At 42.4% G+C, this 13,183-nt stretch overlaps 1 protein-coding gene across 3 annotated transcripts in view; it reads right to left on the bottom strand.

Moving 5' to 3' along the window:
* LAMA4 (laminin subunit alpha 4) overlaps positions 1–13,183 on the bottom strand; it is a 147,237-nt gene that overhangs the window by 76,006 nt on the left and 58,048 nt on the right. For 2 of the 3 annotated variants that reach the window (XM_044244267.1, XM_044244285.1), the window contains exons 5-8: positions 9,932–10,146; positions 7,639–7,734; positions 5,936–6,087; positions 3,840–3,950 (exon numbers count right to left, since the gene is read on the bottom strand). In XM_044244267.1, coding sequence (XP_044100202.1) covers positions 3,840–3,950; positions 5,936–6,087; positions 7,639–7,734; positions 9,932–10,146 — 574 coding nt within the window. The remainder of the gene's footprint in view (positions 1–3,839; positions 3,951–5,935; positions 6,088–7,638; positions 7,735–9,931; positions 10,147–13,183) is intronic. The other variant, XM_044244276.1, reaches the window with a different exon arrangement.

Below are 13,183 nucleotides of genomic sequence, written 5' to 3'. Positions count from 1 at the left end.
ATTTTATTTTTGATATTTATTTGTTTATTTATTTATTTAAATGTAATCTCTACCTCCAATGTGGGGCTTGAACTCATGATGTTGAGATCAAGAATTGCATGCTCTACTGACGAAGCCAGCCAGGGGCCCCCATTCCGTAATCTTAGAAGAGTCATTTCTCCAAGCCAGAGCTTTCTCCTTGTTACTCCTCATGTCCATTGGTCACCCAGTTGTTCTTACTGTGCCTGCCATTCTTGCCTCTCTTCCTGTTCCATATGATCATAGTCTTGACTGATACCTGATCACTGTAAATTCTTCTCAAATGAAGAAGGCAAGGTAGCCATCAACCATACTTGTCTAGACTCCAGAGGCAGTTTTCCAGACTAGTGCTATCTGTATCTTCAGAGTTCTTCACTCGCTAATCCATCATTCCCTACCGAAGAGGAATGTTTTCGAGATCTCAAATCTGATCAGTTCATGGTACTACGTAAATACTTCAGTGTTCTCCAAAGTCCACAGGATGAAGTCCACATGTTCCTGAGTGTGGTGGTCATGGTTCCTCATGATCTGGCCTCTGAGAGCTTCTTCAGCAGTATCTCCTGCTCCTTGCCTTGCAGCTAATCTTTTTTTTTTTTTTAATATTTTATTTATTGATTTGACAGAAAGAGAGAGATCACAAGTAGGCTGAGAGGCAGGCAGAGAGAGAGGGGGAAGCAGACTTCCCCCTGAGCAGAGAGCCCAATGTGGGGCTCGATCCCAGAACCCTGGGTCCTGCTGAGTAGAGAACCCGATGCGGGGCTCGATCCCAGGACTCTGGGATCATGACCTGAGCCAAAGGCAGAGGCTTAACCCACTGAGCCACCCAGGCGCCCCGCAGCTAATCTTTACTAGGCCATAGCCAAAGCTTTTCTAGTTCTAAGAACACACTGTGAATATCTGTCTCTTTGCTCTTGTGGAATTTTCACTTGCTTGGAAGTACTTGATAAACTCCTGGTCATTTTTAAACACGTAGGTCAACACTCAGCTTCTCTGAGAATCGTTCCCTCCTGTACCCCTAGTGAGCAAGTTCATTATTTTTTCCTTAGAGTACGCTCTTGAGCCCATACCATGCCTCTCTTATTGAATGCGAGGTGGTAATTCTTTTGTTTTATGTATCTCTTTTCCCTGCCAGATTGTGAGCTGCTTGAGAAAAGGGTTTATGCTATATTACTATGTTCCTTTCAGTATCCCTAGCAGCTAGCACGATCACTTAGACACCAGGTATTAAGTCATGCTCTGGGGATTGAAACATATTCTTATTTTTTGTCTTACATTTTTGTCAGGATCAGAGATGAGGCTCAGGTGCTTTTGATGTACACAGAGGACCTACTTTCCTTCCAGTCCGAAACATCTCTTGGATGCATTGATAAGCAGGGAGTTTTTGTTGTGGCTAAAGGGGTGGAGTGGACGTGGAGGAGACAGGGGAGTGGAGGTGATGGGGCACCTCCTGAGCCAGCCCTTGGACACTGGGCTCTGGGACTTGGGGCTCTGCATTTTAACATCAAGGTCCAGTTGGCAAGAGACAGCAGCGCTGAGATTGAGAGAGGGCCAGGGCCTCCACTTTTGCTTACAGCCTAGTACCACTCCGACTTTGAGCGTGGTGGCCTGGGAACGTGGGAAAGTGGAATCTTGACATTGTGTTTGGCACTTTCTTACAGACATGATCAGCAGTGGTGCAAGTGACGTCCTTTGGAGCAGGGGCTATTTGTGAATACAAATGCACAGACACCCTTTAGGAGGTTCCCAGAAGTAAGAGGGTAGGAAGGGGATGTAGAATTTTCCAAAAGGGGGCTAGAGGACTTAGTTATGAAGGTTGGGACAAAACCAGTCACTTTAGATTAATGTGAATTGTGAGATGTGGGTCTCATGAGATTTATGTGACAATTTGCACAAAGGTATTTTCAAGTTTCAAGAGGAAACATTACTGTCATTTGAAAAAAAAAATCACTGTGGGAACCTACAGTGAAATCCTGCAGTCTGTTTAAAGGCAAATATTAGTCACTTATGTGGTAGAAGACTTCGTAAGGCAACTCTGTTCTTAAATCTTTCTGAGAATCAATCACAGACTTTTCTAGACTAAAGGATTGAAGGATGCTTTGAGAAATCATTAAGACCAGCTCTGGGCATTTGTTTCAAAATGTTTTAGCAGGTTCTTACACCATCTGGACTGTTGTTAGAAAGACCTTATTTTCAGTAAGAGTCAGTGGAAACAGCTGAAAGTTTCAAGTGCTTTATTATCAACCTCCCGCTTTGGTGGTCTGCTCTTGGAGCCCAGGAGCCTTTTCTGTTGTGATGTCACTTTTAAGCTCATGCCATTTTCTCCCTGTGAACGTCTGCATTTAAGTTACACCAGAAGTGGAAAAATTGTACAATAAAAGGATCGGTAACTCTGTGTCTGAGTGGTAAAAGGAACTAATCTCGGTGAAAATATTTTCTCAAGTATTGAGACACTTTGGGCAAATTCCAACCATGATACCGAAATGAAAAAACAATGAGTTTTCCACAGAGGTTTCTTTCCTGGTATTTCCTTTGAAACTTAAGAGATCTCACCACTTTCTACATATGCTTATGGTTGGATTAAAATGCACCACTGCGTAGGAACAAAGGACATGGTTTTCATACACATTTCGAAGTAGTTGAATCTTCCAAAGATCCAATTAGAATAATCCATGTTTTTAGAACATAATCTTTTAAAAGTTTAAGATGTACAAGTTCAAAAGAGATTATCAGAGTTATTTTAACCATTATTTTTGCAGAAAATAAGAACTGTTTTTGAAAAGAACTTCAGTGTTTTATAATATCAAACACCAGTGTCTGAAAGTAGAAATTCCAGAGTACTTTGGGCAGTACTGGTAGAACATAATTAGGGGGAAAAATGTGTCAAACATTTTAATATGTAAAATATGGCACCTTGTGGCTTAGTTATATTTTTCTTTATTACTACAGATGATGGATATTTTTCCATTAGGCTCCCGGGGAGTGTATTTAATAGTCTTTCATGTTCACTCTGCTCCTGTTTTAGTGTTTTTCTTGTTAATTTGTGAGAGCTTTTACAAGCCATATTTCCCTCAATATTTTTCTTGGTTTAGTTGACTTTTTCATTTATTTAGTTGTTTTACTGGGTATTTTAAATTTTATTTTATCAAATCTATTCCCTCTTTATCTTATCAAATCTATTACTATCTTATCAAATCTATTACCTCTTTTTATTATAACTTTTCATGCTATATTTAAGCACACTGTTATTTCCTTCCAAGGTTTAACAATTATTTAGTTCTGCTTTCTTATGGATTTGAGATTTAAACTCAAGTCTTAATTTGTCTGGAATTTATTTCAGTATATGGTATAAAGTTAAACTTGAAAGTGATTTTTTTTTTCCCTGTCAACCTGCAAAACTGTTTTCTCAGCATGGTTCTTCTTTCCTTTTATTACTTAAGGCATCCTTTAGCAAATATTTAAATTTTATCTTCTGTATAATAAAGTTTATTTCTGGGCTCTCTACAGCTCTTAGTTATAAAATGTTATGGCAAACAGCTGATCAACTATCCTAATTGAAATATATATCAACCATATTAAGCAGCAGCAGATACAATGAAAGTTCCCCATAAACATAGTTTTCCAAGGAAAGCAATCAAAACGGGAAGAGACTGTAAAGACCAAGTACATTAACTTTTTCCACAGATCTTGCCTTGATTTATTTTAAGACATGTGGGTCACTGCATTTTTCCTGCACTGTGTTAAGCCTTGATCGTTTGCGAGTAGCCAGGCTCACCCCAGCTAAATCCCTTCTCTGAAGGCAGTCCCAGAAACTGAATACGTACCTTTTCCACTAATTCTTCCACGTCAGACAGAAAGCTTTTCATTGTGTTCTCAGCATTGTTGATTTGTATCTTTCTTAGGACATACTGGTTTTCTCTTTCTAACAATTTCATCTGTGAAAAAAAAAAGAAGTTTTGAAAATAGTCGGTAGATGTGCACGCCAAGTTTTGAAAAGTATCCATAAAAGGGGGCTTGGGTGACCAGTTGGTTAAGTGTCAACTCTTGGTTTGTGGCTCAGGTAGTGATCTCAAGATCCTGAGATAGAGCCCTGCATTGGGCTCTGCATTCAGTGCAGAGTCTGCTTAAGACTCCCCCTCTGCCCCTCCCACTGCTCTCTCTCTCTCTCTCTCTCTCTCTACTCGCAAATAAACAAATCTTAAACACACACACATACACACACCCCACTTTCAGTACAAGAGGACCTAGAGTAAAATGTGAGCTTTTGTTACCAGTCTGAAGGCTGCTGTAAGCTAGTATGAAAGTTGGGGTCTGCACAAGGGTTCCAACGGCCTTCAGGGCTGAATTTCTGCAAGCTCTGCTCCCTAGGCCAGAGACCCTGACCCAGTTTGTGCTCACCATGGAGGAAGGGCTCATTTTTCTAATTTCACAAAGGCACCCTTTAGACTGGTGGAGGCCCAGGGTGTCTGACCTTTACAATTTCTATTTTGGCAGGCCCTGGAGGAAATGATGAACCCACAGGGATCCGTGTAATGGGAAATGGAGTTTGGAAATTTACTTTTTTTTTTTTTTTTTTTTGAGAAGAACAGCAATGCTCTTTATTTCAGATCATTTGCCCTTTCTTTTCCATTTTTGAGGAGTTTGGTCTAATGTAGCTTTACCTGGATTACTTTGGACTAAGCCTTTCAATCCTGGCACTGACTTCCTGTCGGCTCTAATTACACTTATCTTGAAGTTATGTTGCTGAGGAAAGAGAGTTCAAGTGGTATCAAGAGGCCTGAGTCTGGGCAACTCCTCTGAGAACTAGTGCCTCCATGTGTCCAAACAGATGAGTGTGCATAAGAAGGATTCCTAAGTTTAGAATAGAATGCTCATAGAAGTCCATCCAGCTCTATGATTTCATGATTTCTGCTTTACTTTACATTTTGCATATTTGGTCAATTGCTGTCAATATCATTTATTTGCCCCTCTAAAAAGTAGAGTAACGAGCACCTTCTAAAGTAGGTACTTTTGCAACTTCTCTACACATATTGCTTGGTGAATTCTCTCTACAGCCCAGGAGATTGGTACAATAATGACCCTCAGTGCCGGACGGAGAAAACTGAAGAATGAACAGGTTAAATAACTGACCCAAGGTCACATAACTGGTAAGTATCAGAGCTGGGCTCTGAATGCAATCCATCTGGTTTCAAAGTTAATGCTCTTAACCATTATGTGAAATTGACAGAGTAAAAATCTGTGCCAGTATTAATTCCATTATGCTTTCAGTTAATTATTACTGTTTTAAAAAATAACTGTTGGTTGTGACAGAGCCCATAATTTAGAGGGGGGAAAAACACCTCTTAAAGTGGAGGTATAGAAGCACTGTTATAGTCTACTGTTTTTGACTGTTGTCTGACTGTGTATAAGGTATTAACCACTAGACCTGTGAGAAGACACTGAGCAAGGATGTTGCTGTGCTTCAGTGTGTGTGTGGATGGGAAAATGGGAGAGACTGGGTGTCAGTAAGAAGGCAACGTAAGGGTGGGAGAGAGAGAGGGAGAGAGCAGGAGAGAGGTTTCTAGAGAAACCCCTCAAAGCACTGGAAATTGAGGTAAAGGTAATGGTAAGTTTGTGGTAAGGACCTGAATAACCAATGTACATTTCTACCAAGGAAGTAAGAGTGTTTTCCTTCCCTCAATAGATTGGTATATAGAAATTGTTTTAGTTGTTGCCTTCTCCACATTGACTTCTTTTATACATGGCAGCTCTTGCTTTAGAATGAAGCTCATGGTTACAATAAACTTTTTCTCATTTCCTAGTCCAACAACCTATCTATAATACAGCCATGGGACTCAGACGACAGACAGGGTAGGAGTTATAGGAGCAATCCTGTAAGACCAGCGGGAGATACCGCTGAAGGTACAAGGGGGCCGCCTACCTTGAGCAGGGAGATGGTAGAGTTGAGTTCATTCACGTGCCTATGAGCAGCCGCACCGGATGAGACACTCAGCAGACCGGATTTGCTTTCTTCAATGGAGAGGGCTGCTAATCGAAGGTCATCTATGAGATCCCAGATGCACTTATCACAGCCTAGAGGTAAAACGGATGTGTTATTTCTTTAAAACTGAAAGTCATCCGGGAAGTATGTGCTCTAGTAGATCATGACATCTACTTCTTTGCTTAATATTATTTTTATGTTTGTTTCCTGAGGAGCTTTTCTAGGTCACAGAACCAATCCTTACCCTCAAAGCACACTGGAGTCCAAGATGACTCAAACTGTACATCGGGCACTATCCTCACTGAAAATCTAACAGAACGAACAGCGCGTGCAACTGGGCCAGTAGGCTGTCGTGGACACCAGTCGCTGAATTGAGAAAGAAAGGAAGCATAAAAGGGCAAGCCATTTGCAAGGTGGGTGGGGGAGGAGAAGCACACTCTCCACTTTTCCTTAGTGGTGGGACAGGCCTCTGGGATGGCTCTCTTCATGCCAGGCTTTTGCTTGGTGCCTGCTGGTGAAGTTGGCTGTTTGGTAGGCAACCCCTCTTTCCTATTCCTATTCCAGGGGTGGCTCAGCGCCTCTGCATGGCCTGACCTCACGTCTGGACAAACACTTCAGCGAGAAGGGGGTCTGTAGAATGTCACTGTTTGTGAATATCTGCTCAGCCTGGGCATGTGGTAAAGTAGGTCGTAGTTTCTCCCCACCGCTTGCATTTCACATTTGAGTTCCGCTTGCCGCTGTCATCACCTTCGTCCCCCACCCCCTGCTGCTCCTGGGAGGCCCAGTGCCCACTTGTGCGTACTAAGGAGGACAACAGACTGTGCTTTGAAACCTGTTTGACCCAGTCTCTGAAATTTTTCTGTTCCCAATCTCTATTTCTCAGACTATGCTCTTTTCTAGAGAACGAATAAATGAAGACTGAGTGTTAATAGTTGTTAATATGTTAATTTGTTATTTGAAGTTTAACATGATCTTACGTATATGCTATAAGAATCAACCATAGCCTTTTCTAGACGAAGGGTTTGAAGGATGCCCTAGAAGTCATTAAGACCAGCTCTGGGCTTTTGTTTGGAAGTGTTACAACAGGTTCCTGTACCATCAGGACGGCTCATGGTTTGATTGATTGGAATGACAGAGAAATCCAGGAAAGTAAGACTTCAGCTCCATCCCATAAGGCCTGAACATTTTTTTTTTCTGCTGTCATTTCCATTTTGGAGTGATGTGGGAAGAGCCACTTAAGTTTGCTTATTGTCTTGGTTTCCCTAGTGTTATAAAGCATTGTCTGTATATCACATTATCTGAGGACTTGAAGAGATGACAAAGAAAAAGGAGCTAGAATGAACTTGGTCACTAGGAATTGTACCTCTGACTCTGCCTTTGCCCACGAGGTAAGATGCTGAATTTAAAGGCTTCATAAAATAAGTTTTCTAAAATAGAGTTGCTTCAATGTAAATCACCCATTTTGCCAATTTAAATCAAGTAGCTTCCGCTTAGGGTCCACTTGGTGGAGGCAAAGACAGGGTTAAAGCCAGGAGGGGGACTTAAGCAGTTTGCAGAGAGGGAATTGCATAGCTCTTCTTAATCCTACACCTGCAGCACATTAGAGAAAGTGGGGTTAGTCAATCATGTACTGTTATTTTTACTTATGGTTGGGCAGTCCATGCCTGTAGGGGGTTCAAAACCTTCTTCCAAGCATTCTCCGGTTACGCTGTCACAGGGGCCTCCCCCACAACTGCACACTGTGGGAAACAAAAACAAGAGGTTAGGGATTTGTTTCTTAATACTTTAGATATGGCAGAGTTTTCCTGGTTTCTAGAAATACTGGCTTCCAGTATATAGTTCTTCCAACGGGGATTAATTATACTCTTCCTTATGATCGTGTAGAGTGAGTGATGTAGAGATTATGCCCTTCCCCCAATTTAGCCCAGCCCAGGAAGATATTCAAGGCAGTCCTGGGGCAAAAGTAAATCTACATTTTCTGGGACTTCTCTCCCAACTTTTTGGGATTCTGGTATGACTGTGCAATTGCTTCAGTCCAAAAAGATCCTGGGAAGTTTCACAAAGTACAAAATGATCCCGGAACCCATCATTCAACCGGAATTTGAGAGCTCTCCCTTTCATCACAGACTGATTCTCCAGTTTAATCCATCTCCAGGGTTGATCATTGCCAGGTGTGAGGGAGGAGCAGTACTGGGGGAGGGAGGGAGGAGGCCCAAGAAGGATTTTTGGCTCCCACAGTGCTTGACCCTTGGCAAAGCTGACTCCAAACCTCCAAACGATAGCTATCAGTGGGATGACTAGGAATAATGTCGTGGAAAGAATCGGGAACGTATTTATGTGAATTTAGAAGACCTGAGAGCCCGTTATGATCTACTGATGATTTCCAAGAACGTCTTTTGGGAAAAAAAAACAACAAAACAAAATCCAAAAACAAAACCCCGATCTCATCACACTGCTCATTTCCCACTGAATTTCTCAGTAGCAATTCATTTGTAATATTTAAAGATTTCCTAAGCTATCTATGCGAGCCATCAGCTGGGATAGGATTGTGAATACTAAGAGGGGAGCCGACCTCTTAACTGTCTTTACAGAACAATCATAAGAAAAATCAGCTTCAAGAGGAATGTACGTTTATTACACTTCAGCTGTGTGATGTTCCACAAAATGTAGATTTATTAAACAATTCAGCAAGGTTATACTTAATTGCTTCTAACATTAGCATCATTTCTAATGGTGACCTGCATTTATGTGGTATAACATAAGTTTAGCAAATGTTTTGAGAACTGGAGTATGAATGTCTAAGGCTTTGATTTTGCCAATACCCTTTCAGACACCTGCCTGACCGAACCCAGAACTCCTTTCTTGCCTCTGGTTTTATGCCTCAGGGCACCTGGCTTTCTTATAGACAAGTATACTTTTATTGTGACTTCTGCAGATCATATGTGCCTTCTCCTCAACTTTAAACTCTTCACTTCTTAAAATCTTTTCAGGTGGGAATCAGCTTCTGGGAGGGGAATTCCAGTAGAAGCATGCCCCAAGGGCACAGTGCCTCCTCACCCTGCTTCCTCTTAGTCACAAAAGAGTAAGAACTACAGTCTCAACCTTCTTTTGCTCCTAGAAAAAGGCAATTTAACTTTATTTCTGAAGATGTTCGCTCTATGCAGCAAATGGATTAGAGAAATCATGAATAAAATTTGTACATTTTGGTCCAACTGAAGTTTAACCAGGAAGATTTCTTATACTGACCCTGCACTATTTACATTGACAATTTACGGACATTGGGGGATGACTAAACTGTACCATTGGCTTGCTAATCTAGTTCACTAAGAAGTCAGTTTTAATAGACACAACTGGTAAAAGGGACATAGCTTCCAGAATAAGAAAACAGAGGTAAATCTTTCAAGTTTTCATTCAGAATTCTGGTCAATGATAGGTAATCCATGGAAGGCTGATTCACTTCTTTGATCAGAATTGGAAGATTAGGGGCACCTGGGTGGCTCAGTGGGTTAAACCTCTGCCTTCGGCTCAGGTCATGGCCCCAGGGTCCTGGGATCGAGCCCCCACATCGGGCTCTCTGCTCAGCAGTGTGCCTGCTTCCTCCTCTCTCTCTCTGCCTACTTGTAATCTCTGTCTGTCAAATAAATAAATAATTAATTAAAAAATTAAAAAAAAATTGGAAAACTAGATGATAACGTGAAAGTTCATTTGTGTGATGGTCTCATAGTTTATTCTACCCATGAGCTAAGTTGTACTAGTAGTTTTGATAATAATATCTAACCCAAGTGAGTATAGGGTGCACATTCCTAAGTATAGAGTGCACATTCCTAAGAACGTGCATTGCCCTGGAAAAGTAACAAGGGGGTGCTTGCAGTATTTCCCCAACATCGATCCATCTAAATTCAGTGTACGTGCTGGCCATGATCTGCAGTACCGTACCTGCACAGTTCTTGGCTATCCTGGCATCCCCATAGTAGCCAGGGGCACAGCGTTCACACTTGAAACCCGTGGTGTTGCGTAGGCAATTCCTACACTGGCCAGTGACCTCATCACAATCTTCAAAGATCAGGTTGGGGTCTGAATTTCCACTGCAGTCACATTTCTTACAAGTGCTTCCAATCAGCAAGGGGTTTCCATAGTAACCTGGGGCACATCTGAGGCAAAAATCACAGGTAAAAATTTAGCAACCATAGTTTTTCTTCTCTTTTATCTTCTCTCCTACCTAAAAGAATATATAATAAATATATGTGGATTGCCGTTCCAGAATTCATTTCTACTTTTCCATCTTCCTAATAGGGACAGACTTTGTTTTTAAAGAACCACTCACTCTTCCCTATTGTGTTGAAGTCCATCCAGTTTTGTCAGACTTCCAGATGCACGAACGTCTAGACATAAGTAGCGTGTGAGCATTTTTGGTCACCTCAGCCACTATGGTATATGGCTGGCATATGATTGAGAGGTGTCGGATATGCTAACTGTACTGTAGGGTTGCAGTACTAGGGCACAGCTAAGAATTCTCCTGGTCAAAATGTTATTATCTATATTGAGAAACACTGGTATAAATCACCAACTGCCTTGCTCTAGTGAATTGTTCGGAGAACCTAAACTGAGCTACTTAGTGCCTGGCATTGTCCTGGCTACTATGTTTGGCTGAGGAATGACTCATTCAGAGTGTAGCTCAGGGCTCTTGCTTGAGGGGTGTGGGAAGGCATTCTCTCCATCCACAGGGGAATGAAGAGGCAGGTAGCACTCAGCTCTGGCGGCCATCTTGTGATGGAGGGAAGGCAGTGTGGAGACAAAGCAGATGGCATGGCTGAAAGTACCACAGATAAATTAAATTGGAGCCTGGATGGCCATTATGGTGGACATTTTAATATGTGAGCCTACAGAGACCAGGCACCAAACTGCCTTTGTTTTGGGGGCAGAGATGGTGCCTATGGTCATGCCAGCTGGGTTGTTGATGATTGCTTGGAGAATAGAGGCCAGAATCCATCCCTCCTTTGCTGGACTTGCTAAGCTGTGCCTTTGTTGTGGGGGCGGATGCTCCTGCTCAGAGGAAGAAATGCTTTTCTCTACTTTTCCCAAAGGAGTCTTGTGGGCCAGGGGAGGCCCTATTGGGAGTGGTGGGACCACAGGCCCTGTCCAAGGTGGTAGCTGCTACTTAGCTCCTGTCAACTGTTTCCACACTGTGGCCTTGAAGGAATGAAGGATCTGTGTTGCCAGACCTTCCTATTTTTAAAACAAGAAAGTTGAAGTTTAGATTTTTATGTGAAACCGCAGTTTTTAAAGGTTGGCTCAAACTTTATAAGAATACTGTATGAGCCAAGCTATAGATGTTTTCTGGCGGGCTACCGCCTCCTCTTTGCTGTGACCCTAAACTAGTGTCAAGACTGGCTAACTGGAGTGGAAGAGGCTTTGGGAGTGGCTGGAAAGAATGTGTAGTCACCCCTTCATGGAGCAGAAGGTCAGGCACAGGAGTAGGTTCTCATGTGAAAGAGAAAAAGAAAGGGAGCCCACAGGGGGTTTTGTGATGATAGCAGAGGTGGGGGAAGCCAGTGATGGCTTCAGATGCTGGGTGGACTGTGGGCTGGAATGGGGAGACCAGGCTGGGGTGTGGAGGCCCTGGGCTGGGGCGTTGGCCTTGGACAGGAAAGCAGGAGAGGACTTTCCAAGGAAATCAGGAAGACCTGGCCAATAATAACAAGACATTACTTTTTCTTTCTTCTTCTTCTTCTTTTTTTTTTTTTTTAAAGGATTTCATGACTCAGAATATTTGAAAAAATAGAGAAATGAAAAAAAAAATCACCTATAATCCCAAGATCCTAACAAAATCACAGTCCAACATTCTGCATATGTTCTTCCAGGCTTTACTCCTATGTCTCAGTTTTTTTAGTGTGGTTGTAATAATGATATACGTTCAATCTTTACACCCTTTACTTGCATTATATCCCTTACCTTTGCTGAGGTGGGCTTATTTAGTTATCCCAGACACCTGGGAGGTAGGCCACGCAGGCCTGGCATGCTGAGGCTGAGAAGCTACTTTGGTTTTCCAGGCTCATATGGCAAGGAATTCACAGTGCAAGACCCAGAGCTTCTGAGCCTGATATTCTTTCCTTCACTCCACCCTGGACCACACTGCTGCTGCTATAAATGAATGAATGAATTCATCCAACAGAGGGACAATTCATGTCTATTTTACGTAAGGCGTGGAGAGGCAGGAAGAGGAAAAACACACAGCACATGTCCTGAAAGAAGAGCAAGTGAAACCAGCACACTTATATGTAAAATCATGAACTCTAGAGATTGAAGTCCATGAAAAAGATAAGAATGAATGTAAGTGCCACACAACCCCCTGGAGGAGATGTTCAGTGAGTTTGTTATTCATACTCAAGTCTTTGCACCTCTGATTTACAGGTTCTCTGGTTCCCAAGCCAGCACAGATCATTACTCTATGGAACGCATGGCTCTGGATTGAATTTCTGTCCTTTGCTGCAGTTCACCAGAGAATAGGAGACTCTTGGTCCCGCTGAAATGGGACTGCTCAAAGTAGAGTTGGGAATCCTGAGGTCTGGGAGTGAAGGACCTTGCCCAAGCTCACAGAAGTCAGACGACACTTACTTTCTTCACTCTGTTGAATCCCACTGAATCTGATCTCCATAGGTTGTCTCTTGGTCTTCCACAAGAGAAAAATCAAATTCTCTATTCTGCAAATCAGAATCTCCCCCCCCCCCAAATATTTTGTTTATTTATTTGACAGACGGAGATCACAAGTAGGCAGAGAGGCAGCCAGAAAGAGAGGGGGAAGCAGGCTCCCTGCTGAGCAGAGGACCCGATCCCAGGACACTGGGGGGCTCGATCCCAGGACTCTGGGATCAAGACCTGAGCTGAAGGCAGAGGTTTAACCCACTGAGCCACCCAGGCGCCGCTGCAAATCAGATTCTTAATCACAGGGGCAACCTACTTTGAGTTTCAAGAACATCTTTTGGTGGTAGGTTCAGAGGCAATTCTGAAGTCATAGCCTAAACTTCAACCCTACAAATTTTATTGAATAAGCATGCAAAGGTTTCTTCCCATAACACCCTATAATCTCTTACTTCTATAGACAAGAAAACTAGAGTGTGGAGAAGCTAAATAATTTATTCATTACTGCAGGGCTCAGCCCTATCATGGGACTCCAAGTTTAATGCTCCC

Source organism: Neovison vison, chromosome 1 (assembly GCF_020171115.1).
Source record: "Neovison vison isolate M4711 chromosome 1, ASM_NN_V1, whole genome shotgun sequence".
Taxonomy (NCBI): Eukaryota; Metazoa; Chordata; class Mammalia; order Carnivora; family Mustelidae; genus Neogale; species Neogale vison.
This window is presented reverse-complemented; position numbering and strand designations above follow the sequence as displayed.